We start from the raw sequence: 14,003 nt of genomic DNA on the forward strand, positions 1-14,003 counted from the left end.
ACTATTGTCAGCAGAAGGCAACATGTGGAGAAAACCAAAAGCACTTGAATGTCTTGACCATATAGAATATTAATAGAATTATGAAAACAGATGGCTGATTTAATAATATTTCTTCAGAAAGAGTTTTGTGAATTCACTTTTGAGACTAAGTCATAGCATGGAATTGCTGACATACAGAAGGTATTGGCAAAAACAATAAGGAAATATATAGGTAAAATCAAAGATGAATAATATGCTAACCATCTTTCTTCTTGGTCTTGGCCAATGACAACTTGAGTGTCTGTTGTTGGTGAACCACAATTCCACCACCTACACCACTGTTGGTCTGCCGCAAGAGCTGGGAGCTCCCATTTGGTGTGCCGGTGCTTGCCGGGAGGGATGAGGTCTGTGCGTGGTACTGATGTCCTCCCCCTCGCTGCTGCTGGTGATGGTGGTGAGGCATGGGGGGGACCATCTGCATTTGCTGCATGGCGTTCGAGCTCTGCTGCTGCGGTGACATCAACACCCGTCTCTTTACGGAGAGCGTCACTGTTTGCCCACTCTCCCGTAGGACGGCCACCGCAGTGCCATAATCTACACCTTCCAGAGATACTCCATTGGCACTGAGGATTCGATCATTTACCCTGCAATAACAAAGGCAAGACTATCATTAAAATGTGAGCATAAACGATGGCCACTAATTTATCAAGTGGTACTTACAATAATGAATAAAATTACAGTATAATATGACACTAAATATTATTCATCTGAAGGACACTTCATAATGAGGAACAGTGAATTAATGAATACTGTTACAGGGACTAAATATGACCTTTTATGCTATTGAGGAACCATTGACTAATGATTTTTCTCAAGTATGGGTGTAAGGATGTCTGAATATCCTCAACAGTAGTATTACTTATTAGGAGAGGCAACAGACAGCTTAAATCACAAGCACTTAAGTTGTTATTTCTGCTAGATGTAAATGACTCGAACAAAGTAATAAAATCTCTCACAATAAAGAGTTTGTTAAGAGCCTCTTCTGCTGGACAAATTAAAATGGAGGTGTCAAATCGCATTAAAAAGGTTCAAATAAAATTTCATGTATATTGTGCCAACAAAATCCCAAACCCAAAAGTAACACACAGGAACAAATCAAAAGAAAAAGGACAAACTGAGCTACAGGGACCATATGATGGGTTCCCTTTAAAACCTCATAGTCGTTGTTTGTCATGAACCTAGAGCATTCTTTTTCCCTTTGTTATGCAAGGAGGAAATAATTTAAAATTAATGCAACAATTTCAGAGTGTAAAAATCATCCACCTTGAATTAATTTAGGGTTTCCATTATCCTACAATATACATCAAATAACAGAATAGCCTAACAAAAATATAAAAGAATAACCACCCAATGGAAAATTCCAGAAACCATAACTTGAATTGCCTGCTAAAAATTTATTTCATCAACAATAGATGATTTAAGTTAATATAAGTTTGAAAGCCTATGTATTTGCTTGCCAACATTCCTGATGATCGGAGTGTCTTTAGAATCACTTTAAGCTTTTGCTTGTTGCAAGGTTAACCAAAAGAATGGTTCAAATTTAGACGACATTCATGCCCATGTTTCAATTCAATATTTGCATCATCCACCAGGCTATAACCCTGGCTTCTGCCTATCACAGTTTTAGAGCACAGCTAATTGGCTTCCTATTACTATATAATGATAAATGAAGATCATTACCACATTTGAAATCCTCTATCGAAAGCAGGAATATCTACAAATAACAGCTGATGCATAAATTGCTTTGAAAGTCTAACTAAAAAATTAAATAAAGATGATCATTTTTATATTTTTCCTTGGAAATGGTTGCTAATCGGCAGTAGATTCAGTTATTAATAATTAAAAACAATCCAATGAAATGTTAAATATTTTTTGCATGTGCATTATTTAACAATAAGAATTTCTGGACATAGTAACCAGTTGGACATTGTGATTATGTCAGAACTTGTCTATGCATTCATTTTTTGTTTCAACCTGGGTTCATTCCAAATATTCACCTAGATTGTTTTTTATGATTCCTAAAAACAATTAACACATTGTGGCCAACTTGTAAAACCAATCAGCAAGCTGTCAACACCTTGTGACCGACAACATTTTCTTCTTCAACCCTTCATACTTTCTATTGCCACCATGCCCTTGAATATTTTCCTCTCTCATTCCTGTTAAACCATCCCAGTTAAACCTCTCCCCCATATTCCTTCCTGTTTCCTATTTAAATTTCCTCTGTCCAACTTTTCTCCATTTTGAACTTTCCCACAGTGACAACTTCTACCTTTAATTTGCACTATCAATTTATTTTCTCCATACTCACATCTTAAAATCCTTCAATTATGATCATACTCTTTCTTATAGACCACATTTACAATGCAACGACAATATATTAGTTCTTGTCCATAATGGCAGAGCATTTCCTATCTTGCTTGGTTTATTTATAAATGTTTAAGCTGTCATCATCCACCATGTTCCCTGCCCCTACATGTAATAAACTTAGAAACCTAAATATTTACCATAATCTCATACAGGTCCATATGTACAAGTAAGTTTCCTTTCTCAACTTGCAAATTTAGGGTCATCCTTTTTTTTACCTCCTAACAATTCTTCCACTTCCATGAATCACTAGTACAATTATCCCAACCCTGAAATTTCTTCATATAATCACCACATTACACTATGCTTCTTATTACCTCTCTTACCTTCAGTCATCACTTAATTCTCTGTACATTCATCAATCCAATTCCATTCTCAAGTTCTACCACATCCTTCTCCCCTCCACTTTCCTAATCATCTCCCTTTATATCCATGGTTTACTAAAGCTTTTTGTATTTTTGTTTCCTATTGTTTACCCTGTAGCTCTTGTTATCCCCCTTATAAGATCTTCCCACATTCCCCCTCAGTTGTTCCCAACCTTACCTAGATTTTCATCAAGAGATTCTTGGGGTTCTTTCCTTTTTAATCCAATTAAATCTACTGAACTGAACAGCCTCCTCCTTTAAATTATCTTGCATTTTGTTTCAATAACACTGAATTAAGACAAGGATCTGCATTCCTCCACCTGGAAGCCGCATGAAACAATGGCGCAGTTCCTAAATCCATGTTTAACTATAATACCACAGCATAGAACCATAGTTAAATGCACCAGTCATAAGAACAGATTAATGTATTAAATAAACATGCCTAGATCGAGATCACCACGGTTTAGCTCTTTCTACAGTCTGGCTTTATGCATATGGACTAATTTCATACATTCCCACCCCAGACTTTTTTTGCATATTCCTGATTTATACGTCGAAATTCCCGAAAGTAAAAAAAATCCGGCTTTTTTCCATACTTCCCCGAAGAAACAACAGCATTTCCCGACATTTTACTCATTTCGCGACATTTTACTCATTTCGCGACATTTTACTCATTTCCCAAATTTTCCCGACTGAATGGTCACCTTGATACATAATATCACTGAGAGTAAGCGTGACAGTTATGTTGGAGGAATTAAATTGGGAAGCCCTTAATTTACGAAGGCAGTCAAGATTTAAGACTTTCAGAAAGGTACTGGGCAACTGAGTACTCCTCTCTGAGCATAGAACACTGAGGAAATTATTATGGCATCAAATTATACGGGTAGATACGACAACCGAGAGAAAATGAGGGAGATAGACCTTGTTACCGGCAGATTAGTTCTTCCCTCACACGATATGAAATCATAACAAAATCGAACTCAAGCACCCGAATAAAAATAAGAATTGTATTTACTTAAAGTAATACATTTAATGATTTGATCCAATATTGCATGATGTCTAATATTAGGTGTTTTTTTTACAGAGGATGTCCCTAATTATTGCCCCTTGTGTTGCATGTTCTACTTCTTCTACTTCGTCAACTTGATGCCGGAGAGTACATATTAAGCACAGCTCGTTATTCACGCACAGCTAAATTCGTTATTAACGATGAGCATATAAGTTTCAGGATCAACTTGGCGAAAAAAATGATTATTGATTAATTCTAGGAATATTTTTACAATAATTAATCTGGGTACTACTAATCTCGACTACATTAGAATCTGATCTCGTCGATGCGTCGAAACCGGTGGTAAAATAAATTACTATGCAAAAATACATACTATGCTTATTCATTGGTAGTTATATCTGCTTTCAACTAGGCTAATAAAATTTCATCCATCTAATGTTCTGCTTTTGACACTCCTCTTCCAGATCTACCGTTCATTACTACAGCTACTCCACGCCGTCTCTCCTCCCAATCAGGGAAAAATAACCCCATTGCTGAGGTGTCAGTATTTCCGCCTTTCATCATTCAGGCCTAATATATTTCGTCTCTCCGTTTCCAGTTTGATGTTTTCTAACTTCTCTGACCTCATCGTCGTCTTAACATTCCATGACCCAATTCTAACGGTTGCGGTCCTCTTCGATGTCCCGCTGCCGTTGGCTCGGCTGGATTGCAACAGGACACACAAATCTCATTCCCAATCGCTTCATAAAAGTTGAATGCGATAGGATTCACTTTATAAGGTGTTTTTGGGAACCGTCGAGAAACATCATTGGGGAATTCACTCACTTCGAAAGAAAAACTTCAGCTTGGAGTTGATCTCAAAACTTAAACAAAAGTACATTTGATTCCATTGAAGTGGTGCAAAGTATCGATTTTTTTCTCTCATTGTAATGCATACTTAAAATTACTGGCGACGCTAGCAAATTTTGTCAAAAAAGAGCGAAAAAATATGTTCATGCAAACATCCTAAGAAACTTATATCAAATGAATTATGCCGCAGTATCGAATGAAAATCCATTATGCCGCCCAATAAATCACATTACGATTTCGTGACAGATTTTAAAAGATGTGCTACTGACTTTTAACAAAACATGACATGAGTAAAGAATGTGATGAGCAAACCAAATCCCAGCAGTTACTTGCATTGTGTTTTTGATGATTCGATAGATTTTTCTACCATTCGTAATAGCGGGTAAGAGAAGTTGAAATCGACGAAACAGTCGCGTTTAAGGAGGACAACAATGTCTGCGAGAAAAAATGTATCACCTAGAAAAATTCCTACGAAAGGTGGGAATGGGAAGAAAGACGTCCGTCGATAACAATATTATGAAGAAAGGCTAGAGCGGAAAATATAATAAGCCTGCTCAAGGCAATTTAGGAAAGAAGATTGGATGGGAAGAACTTTAAAGGAAAATAACAATGGAGGCCTAAATTAAAAACATCAAACAATTAGGGAGAGCAAAGGTAGGGGAGTCATAAATAAATGACGATGTTATCTGAGACGAGAACAACATGAATCAACAAATCTTTGTACTAATAACTGCTGAGGAAGAACTGAATGCATCATTGTTGGCCATCAATAAAAGTCTTTAACATTTTAGTACTCATGAATAGGTTCTGTAATATTTGCATCAAGTTTATGGAATAGGTACATGAATTCAAAACGCGAATCGTATCTTGAGTCACAAATTCTACAGCGTCACTAATCTATCAAGAGCACCCTTCCGTTCGAAGATTACGGTGGGTGTTACACGCTTCTCAAAAAGGCCTACATTTTTTCTCGTAAGCCCTACAACCGCCATTTGACGGGTTCACCATATTCCATGGGAATATCCCTCTCCGACGCACTAGGAACAACCACCAAATGAATACTCTGCGAAGATCAAGGGACTAGATTTCGGATAAGTTAAAGCGGGACAAGGACAACCTATGCTGACTTCTGGAATGCATGAGATATACCACGATGTTATTTTTCGCCTGTTCTTAACGGATAATTGGGGGGTTTACGAAATATCTTATACAAACTTGGCGATTATGATTACGGAGCACAGTTCGATAAGCATACGTTCCTTCCCAAACAACCAGAGTCGTAATTGGTTCTCCACGATTCCAGTTCACCTGTTGCCATTCATGCCGAATGAGACACAGGGCGGAACGCGAAACACAGGTCTTAGACTCAACGGACGAAAAATGACGCCTGGGTACCTCTACACGCTTGAATTTGTGTACATTTTTCGGCGCAAGAGAAACACTCATTCTATGCGAGAAAATTCGCTCGCATGGAATCGGCGTAATGCATGAAATTTAAAGGAAACAGATGAAAAGACAGTATGGCATATTCTGCTAATAACGAAGCTGGGATATGAGAGTGCGAAGATGGAAAAAACAGTATTGTTATAGAAGCACATAAAAGGATGCAGATACAAATATGCCCGCCAAAATTTAAGAAGCGTTAAATTTTCGCAAAAATCATACGCGGGATTGCCAGGAAAGGAGGGCATAATTAGGTGAATAGGACGAGCCAATAAGGCCTACAAAGTAAGAAGAAATATTTACTCAAAGCATTAAGTCAAGAAATTAGAATGCGCTTAGTTAAGATGCTAAGCACGCCCTCAATAACATAAGTGCGCAAGGATTTCGAATGGAAAAAGCGGCTTGAAGATTGGATGCATTGGTAATATGATTTAATGCGGGTTACCAGGCGTACAAGTACGAAATGGGAATTTAAAAAAAGTAAAATTCGGAAGTATGATAAATAGAGCTTTGTTCAAAGTATGCTCCATTGCTAGTTAGACCTATTTCTCGTCTTTGGGGCAATTTGTGGATACCACGCCAGTAAAAATCTTTCCCTTTTGCCGCGAACCATTCATCGACTCATGATTTCACGTAATTTTGTCGGTTTTCCGAGTTCCTTGTTTGGAGCATCGAAGCCACCACTTTAGAAACGCTGAAACCATCGTTGACACGTATCTTGCGATGGAGCATGTTCACCATACCTTCTCAAAGTAATCGCTTTGATTCAGCAGGGTTTCTTCAAATGAAAGCAAAAAATTAATGATGTCCGCGAATGCTCTTTGCTTGGTATAAATTTCGACATACTGAACAAATCACAAAGCACATAATGAACATAGACAATAAACATAGCTTTGCAAACACTTTTTCAATTTATCACTACTCGTGCGCGTCAGACACTTGATGGCACAAGACAATGGCAGAAGTTTCAGATCTTTAAACCACAAACTGCACTGGTGTATCACCTGTGTTCTGAACTTCACATTTTATACTTGTACACCCAGTAAATATGACGGTTGAATTGACAAATCGAGTAACTGAATATGAAGTTCTCCAACAAAAAAATGGATAAACCTATGGAAAACAGTGGAACAGAGAAGAGATGAACTCATTAGACACATAGATATTCGATAGCTCGCTAGAGACAGCTGAAGGAAAATTGATTGGAAGCTAGCGAGGAAAATCGCGCGTAAGATACATGGCACAGATAACGGCAGACAGTGAAGGCAAAGACATATGAAGATATGAATAGGTTAGCCGAGTAGGAAGTGAAAGGAGAGCTAAGTCAAATCAATTCTACGATTGATGACCGCTGATTATGTCCGTAATAAGATTTGACAACATATTTCGATGTCAATTGAAAAAAATGGGGAGAATATTTCGATGGCAACTCGCCACTAATATTTTTATTTCTCGACATTCACATTTAGCCGGTATATTCCGATCTACGATAGGTATGTGATATTGTCAATTACACAGCATCCAAAATATAATAATTATCATCATCAGTATTTCCAACCTAAGACTGGTTTACCTCCATTCATCTCTATTCAGTGCTAATTCCCTATCAACCCCTGAGAGCTTCTCTATTTTACGTCCTCCTTAATTTGTCCTTTCTACTTGTCTCTTGATCTTCCTCCACGGGATTTCCCTTCAATTGTATTCTACTCTATTTTGTCTCTAGCTAATCGATTGCGTCCCAAGGTGTGTCCAATACATCTACGTCGTTATTTGCCGTGCAGTTCTCAATGCGGACCTTTTCCTCTTCCTCCTCTTCCATATAATTACTCCTCCCTGTCTCACTTTTTTAAATAAGATTAAGAAGAACGCTTAAGATTAAATGGACTGTCGGTCCATTTAATCTTAAGCGTTCTCCTCCAGCAACATGTTTACTTCCTGGCTCGTATCCTTAGGTTGTTTGAACTCAGTAGTTGCCCCTTTTTTATGAACGTATTCTTGAGCTATTTTTCACTTGATATCCGTCGAACTTCTTCCATCCCACTTTATACTGCCGTCCAGGTATGGATTCCCGCTTGCTCTATTTTCACGCCTCAAATTTTGATATCTATAATATCAATATATAATTAAAATTTAAGGTATTATTGTACCGCCTACAATAACTGCACAGTATAGAGATTTCCACGTAATGAAAGTGATTCGCACTCGGGAGAGGAAAGGGAAAAATTCCAAAAAGACAACAGATTTCCGTGTAAAATGATGACCGTTAGATAAGCACATAATATCGGAGAAAAGAAAAGGACTTTTAGCTAAGACCCCGAGTTCCAAGATACGAATCTCGTGGGACCCAAGTATTATGTCAGGTATCGCCACAATCGACATGCCTCTCACTCCTTCTATGGCTGAATTCGTCCCTCCCTTCCTATATTTCCCATATCAATTACATATCCATCGTGGATCACAAGCATTCTGCGCTAAGACTCCGGAATCGACCCTGAAGCATGCGTCAACATTCGGAGCAATGGCTTAACTCCTGGCGGTTTAGAGTCTGATGACTTGCGTTTGGCATTCTAAAGGAACATTTGCAAAAGAAAGGAATTGGTTTAAAATGTAAAACAATAAAACAAATAATTAGTGTATGACTTCAGGTGGACGTGGTAGTCAAAGGGGTCAGGTTGCTTCTCCTATATACCTTTCTTCTTTGACTTGGTGTTTTGGCTGGAGTTGGAATGTGACCGAAGGGCCCGGGTTCGATTCCCGGGCACTCCTCTGGGCACCCTCAGCTTTGTGATTTTTGGGGTACCAGATCTTCCTAGGGAACTATAGACGACATAGGAAAAGGAACTGCCCCACCTTCTACACTGATGAGTGAATTTCACACGCCATCGGGTTTAGTATTCGGTGAACTCAACCCACACTCATCAAACGGACTTAGGGGTTGATAACTGTAGTTTTTATATGACTTGGGCCCATCGCATTTTATGCATTTGAATCCTGGTCTATGATGCTAGCGAATAAGTCAATATTGAAAATATTTGGAGATATGGGCATTGCGAATAAGAGAAAAAATAAGGTTGACGAAGAAGAGCTCTAACGACGGATCTAAAAATGCGGTTGGGTCTCTTTGCTTCTCCTATATCCTTTTTCCATGAGGGCGAACACGTCAAATGAAAATAATGACGACCCGTTTCCAAAATATACTGGGAAAGTTTAATACGTGCAACCAGTTATGAGGAGCTTTCTTCTGCAGAGGGCCACCGGCAGTAGAAAACTCACGGGAATGGAGAATTTTGAAAAAAAGACATGAAGAAGGAAGGGACCTGCTATGTCGGACAAGTTTTTTCAAAATAGAGTGAATGAACGATTAAAAATAAAAATCGTAAATTTGAACGAAATGCACTCTTAAACACACGTCATGAAGTGGCTTGAGGTTAAATAAATAAAAATATTTCAATGTATTAGCAAAAAAAGGCCTATACTTAAAAAAATAACCTGTTGGGAGACCTGAACGAGCACTTCTTTTGTCAAAATAAGAATACCCTAGCCACACGTAAGATACTCGAGATTTTTAGTTGCGATAACGTTATAGAAACATTGTTCCTGAAAAATTAGACACAAAATTTTATCAATGTTTTACAATTACTTACCTCCGAGAAACGAAATATTAAAACTGTTCTCAGACGTAGTCGAAAATTTTGCCGGCAATGCTACGAAATACGACGTATGTATAATAGCGCCAAAAGTAGGAACATATTTTCATAAACGTTAAAAATACAAAGGAATTTTTTTCCAACACGAAAGATGAGGAAAAGGAAATGGTGACCGTTATTTATAGCATAATGATGTGGTACATACAAACTAAAAAATAAACAAATATTCGAAAACCCAAGTGAACTGGACATGGAAAAAAAATCCTATGACGACGGCATGAGCAAATCTGTAAATGATCCAGAAGAAGACGACAAGCATCCAAAGACGAATTAATCAGTAATTAAACCATTGCAATTAGATGTAACCTGCGTTGTTGCTTTCACGTTTGGGCATTTATGGTTGTATTTATAATGCGGTTTTGGTGGTTTTAGGGTAAGCTAGGAGTTCGTATTGTGGTTAGACTATCACCTAATGTTACCATTTCATTAGAGACATTAAAGTTCAAAGGGATACTTTGCGTTACCCCTCAAAAAACGCTAAGAAATGTCTATAAGTGGTTTTCACCATGGTCCCAGAAAGGTGACGTAATTCCGCATTGTCGACTTTCTTTCATGTCTAAAGAGGGACCTCGGATTATAAAAATGCATCGGCCCAAGGGCCAACCGGATTTTTCCTGTTTCAATCCTCCCGAGGCGTTTAATTTGTTCGCATTCTGCATTCCTCCGTTTCGCCTTTCATTTATCGTACTTCTTCGCAGTCTACGCCTGCCTTACTCGCAAACAAGTTTCTCTTGCACTCTCTTCTTTGGATGAATGGTGTGCCTCAAAATGTTCGATGTATTGAGCTTTTGTGTTTTCAGTGATTCCCAAAGATTTATTTCTTCACCTAACCTTCCTAGATCATTTTTACGTTAAGCAGGAACACTTTTTCGAAATGTCAAGTTGATCAGGATAATTCGTAGGGAATAAACTCACTAGCTAACAACATTGAATTTTAAATTGCACCTTTTTTCTTAGAAACGAACTGTACTTCACAAAAAGTTTCTTCTATACCGCGTATCCAAAGAACATTCTCGCAACAATACGGGCGTGCTACCATTACACGCCAATAATCAATAATTTCCATACCACAACTAGCCCATAACTCTTACGGCTTTCAATTCAAAACTCTTATGGATTCCACTAGTGAAATCTAACTTCATAAAACATACTTCACTAAATTTACTCAACCGGGAGGGTATGAAAGAAAAGTGCAGACTAAGGATAAAACCCACAAGGTTTAAGAATACACCACAGAAGAAGAATGAAGATATGGAAAATAGGAAAGGTTAAAGTGATGCAAGGTTTGGTGACAAGCGTGAGGCCAGAATAGGTGGAAAGGTGTAAATACCTAGCTACGGAACTGAAAGAAGACTGAAGAAGCGAAACTGAAAATTGAGAAAGAATTGAAATGGCTGAGGGACGAGGAGTTAAAAAAAAGATAAAAGAGTTAAACAATAAAATCGACATCTATCTGAAAAAGAGGATGTTTGATGACCTAAGAAAAGTGCCTGACCTGGAGTGTAATCTTATACGACTGCGTAAAGCGGCATCTTCTTAAGAATGAAAAAGAAAGGATTCAGGTATTCGAGATGTGAATTTGGAAGGGAACGCCAAGCACCACTACGATATATAAAGTAAGGAATGAGGATGTCCTAAAGAGAATAAACTATGAAAGCACACTGAGGTGAGCTCAATTAAAAAACGGGAAAAGAACTGGAAGAGCCACGCACTAGGAAGGAACTGTTCACTGGAGGATAGGAGGATGGAAGGTGGAGTTGAAGGAGGGAAGATAAGAGGATGGAGAAGGGCGAAAATGATAGTTTTAAGATTGTAGAAGAGTGCAGAGGGACGAAGAAAAGGGAAGAGAATAAAAGTAACTGGTAAAAAGACACCTATAACCGGTGCAAATGGATCACCGATGATGATGAATCACCTCTTATTTAGAATGAAAAGAAAATTATACAAAAATTCGATACGTGGGTTTGAAGTAGAACGACAAGCGGGAGAGGTTGTTTTTATTAATTTTGTAATAGTATAATTAATTTGTAACAGCTATTATACGATGAGAAACATCCGCGTACACCTCAAATGCTGACAGTTATTTTTGTGCCTTGAGATAAATATAATCTTTTCAACACGTTTACAGGTAATGGACTTAAGTTAATGGAGGGATGTGCTTGCTTACAAATTCAAACTTGCTATTTGGCTACCTTCTTTGTATTTCTCACTTCTTAAAGAGGATTTCACTTCATTCCCTTTCAAGGACAGTGCAATCAACTCCATTGAGGGCATTTCGTTAATAAAAGGCGAGTTTTGGCATCGTTTTCTCAAGTGGCACTTCTTTCAATCTCACCTACTTTCAGCTATTCCATTTCAGCCATTTTTTAGCCAGTTTTTCTTGAATCTGTAGCTCGGAAACCATTGCCGATCTGTATCAGGATATAAACACTTTAGGAATATTAAAGATTTGCTATGCCTCCTATCATATAATCTGAACGCGATAATATATATTTACACTTTAAACAAAATTATTTAAATATAACCGTATTTTGCAAACCTACTTCTCAACACGGTCTTAAATATATTTATTATATTTTTATACATTATTACAGACATCTATTCCCTCGTGGTCTTTAAGAGGCAAGGGAGGCTTAAAATAGGAAGCATAAGGAAGATAAAAGAAGGCCGACCCAGAACAGAAAAAAATTTGCCAAGACCGGAAATTAAACCACGTTACGTACATTTACCGTACGTACTATGTACTCAGGTCTCTTAGAGAATTATGGCTTCAATTGCTTTTAACCCGAACCCGTTTTACGACAGAGCATTCATAAAATGCCGCCGAAGACGCACAACATTCTCTTCCCAATGGTGCAGTCAGATGAGATAGTCGAGATGGTATTTAAAGAGATTCAAACAAATGCGTTTGAAAATCACCGCTCAATTTTTTTGCGTCACAAGAAAATGTTAATGCAGCACTGAGCACAAAAAAATATTTTGTCCATCACGTAATGAACGCCAACAAATGCATTTTTCCACTGGGGAAACAATATATTACCCAGTGGAGTGCAAGCATTCACTGGCCATCCATTACGTTCCAATTCCAACACATCAACCTGTGAATTTCGCAATTCATTCCGAATTACGCTTGAATTCCGCATTACGGCTTTTAAATTTATCTACAATTTTACCAATTGCCAGCTTGCCAGCGTTGGAGAAGACTGAGAAATACAACATCTCCAGTTTCAACATAACTGAAATTTCGCGGTGCAATTTCAGCCCATGGTGGTGTCAGTTTTTTTTTGCGTCCATTCGAAAGTTATATACGTATCATATGGGCCAGACCGCCAGACGGTGAAAGACAATGACACGACGCTTGGAATAAACTTTATACATTTTGAGATGGAGAAGAACAATTGTACCTCGTTGGTTAAATCTATTGACCACCCTTGGACCACTCAACACGATGAAAAATTTCAGCAAAATCAAGCATGTGAAAATAAATTCAAAGACATTTTCCTAGGAATAATGGTCATATGATTACTCTCATCATTCAGGGCATTGGGCATCCTTGCCCATATTTTTCGGAAACATACGACTTTATAAGTGTTCTCAATTTTTAAAAGAGTTTACCAAGGACACACGCGTTTCGTTAATTCTAACACATTCGAACTATGTAAATGAATCTAGAACGTTACGATGAGATGATAATTTAAATTATTTTTGGATTGTGTAGACCTTGAACCTAATGACTTAATTAAGACCTCAACCATATTTGAAACATTAAAATACTACCTTGATCAAAAAGTTCCCGGAATAACCACCGTGTGGCGCTCCCATCGTTCCGATTTGAGTTCTGTTTTTTTTGTTAAATTGGTACATCTGTTGTTGATATTCCCTTTAAATCTTAGTGTCATAACTTGACATTTGCAAAAGGTACGTAGCCAAGAGTACATCTATCTCTGTGTGTGTTGGCGATTTTTTACAATTGCAGAAATGGATTTAAATTTGCAACAACGAACTTGTATTAAATTTTGCGTAAAAAACGGATTTAGTGGCGCACGGACGTTGGAAATGTTGGAAAAGTGTTTCGGCAACGATTCTCTAAAAAAAACGGTCGTTTACCAGTGGCACGAGCGGTTCAGAAGTGGTCGTGAGTCAATCGAAGATGATGAACGCAGTGGCAGACCATCGACATCGAAAGTCGGTGAAAAAATTGATAAAGTAAAAGAAATGTTGGTC

The 14,003-nt window shown here is 37.9% G+C and overlaps 1 protein-coding gene across 2 annotated transcripts in view; it reads right to left on the reverse strand.

Annotated features, from left to right (window-relative positions):
- The window catches only part of pyd (zonula occludens-like protein polychaetoid), a 106,013-nt gene that overhangs the window by 57,616 nt on the left and 34,394 nt on the right, over positions 1 to 14,003 (reverse strand). For both annotated transcript variants that reach the window (XM_071584310.1, XM_071584311.1), the window contains exon 3: positions 241 to 623. In XM_071584310.1, the coding sequence (XP_071440411.1) occupies positions 241 to 623 (383 nt within the window). The remainder of the gene's footprint in view (positions 1 to 240; positions 624 to 14,003) is intronic.

This window comes from Hetaerina americana, unplaced genomic scaffold (genome assembly GCF_022747635.1).
Source record: "Hetaerina americana unplaced genomic scaffold, ioHetAmer1.1.p SCAF_178, whole genome shotgun sequence".
Lineage (NCBI taxonomy): Eukaryota > Metazoa > Arthropoda > Insecta > Odonata > Calopterygidae > Hetaerina > Hetaerina americana.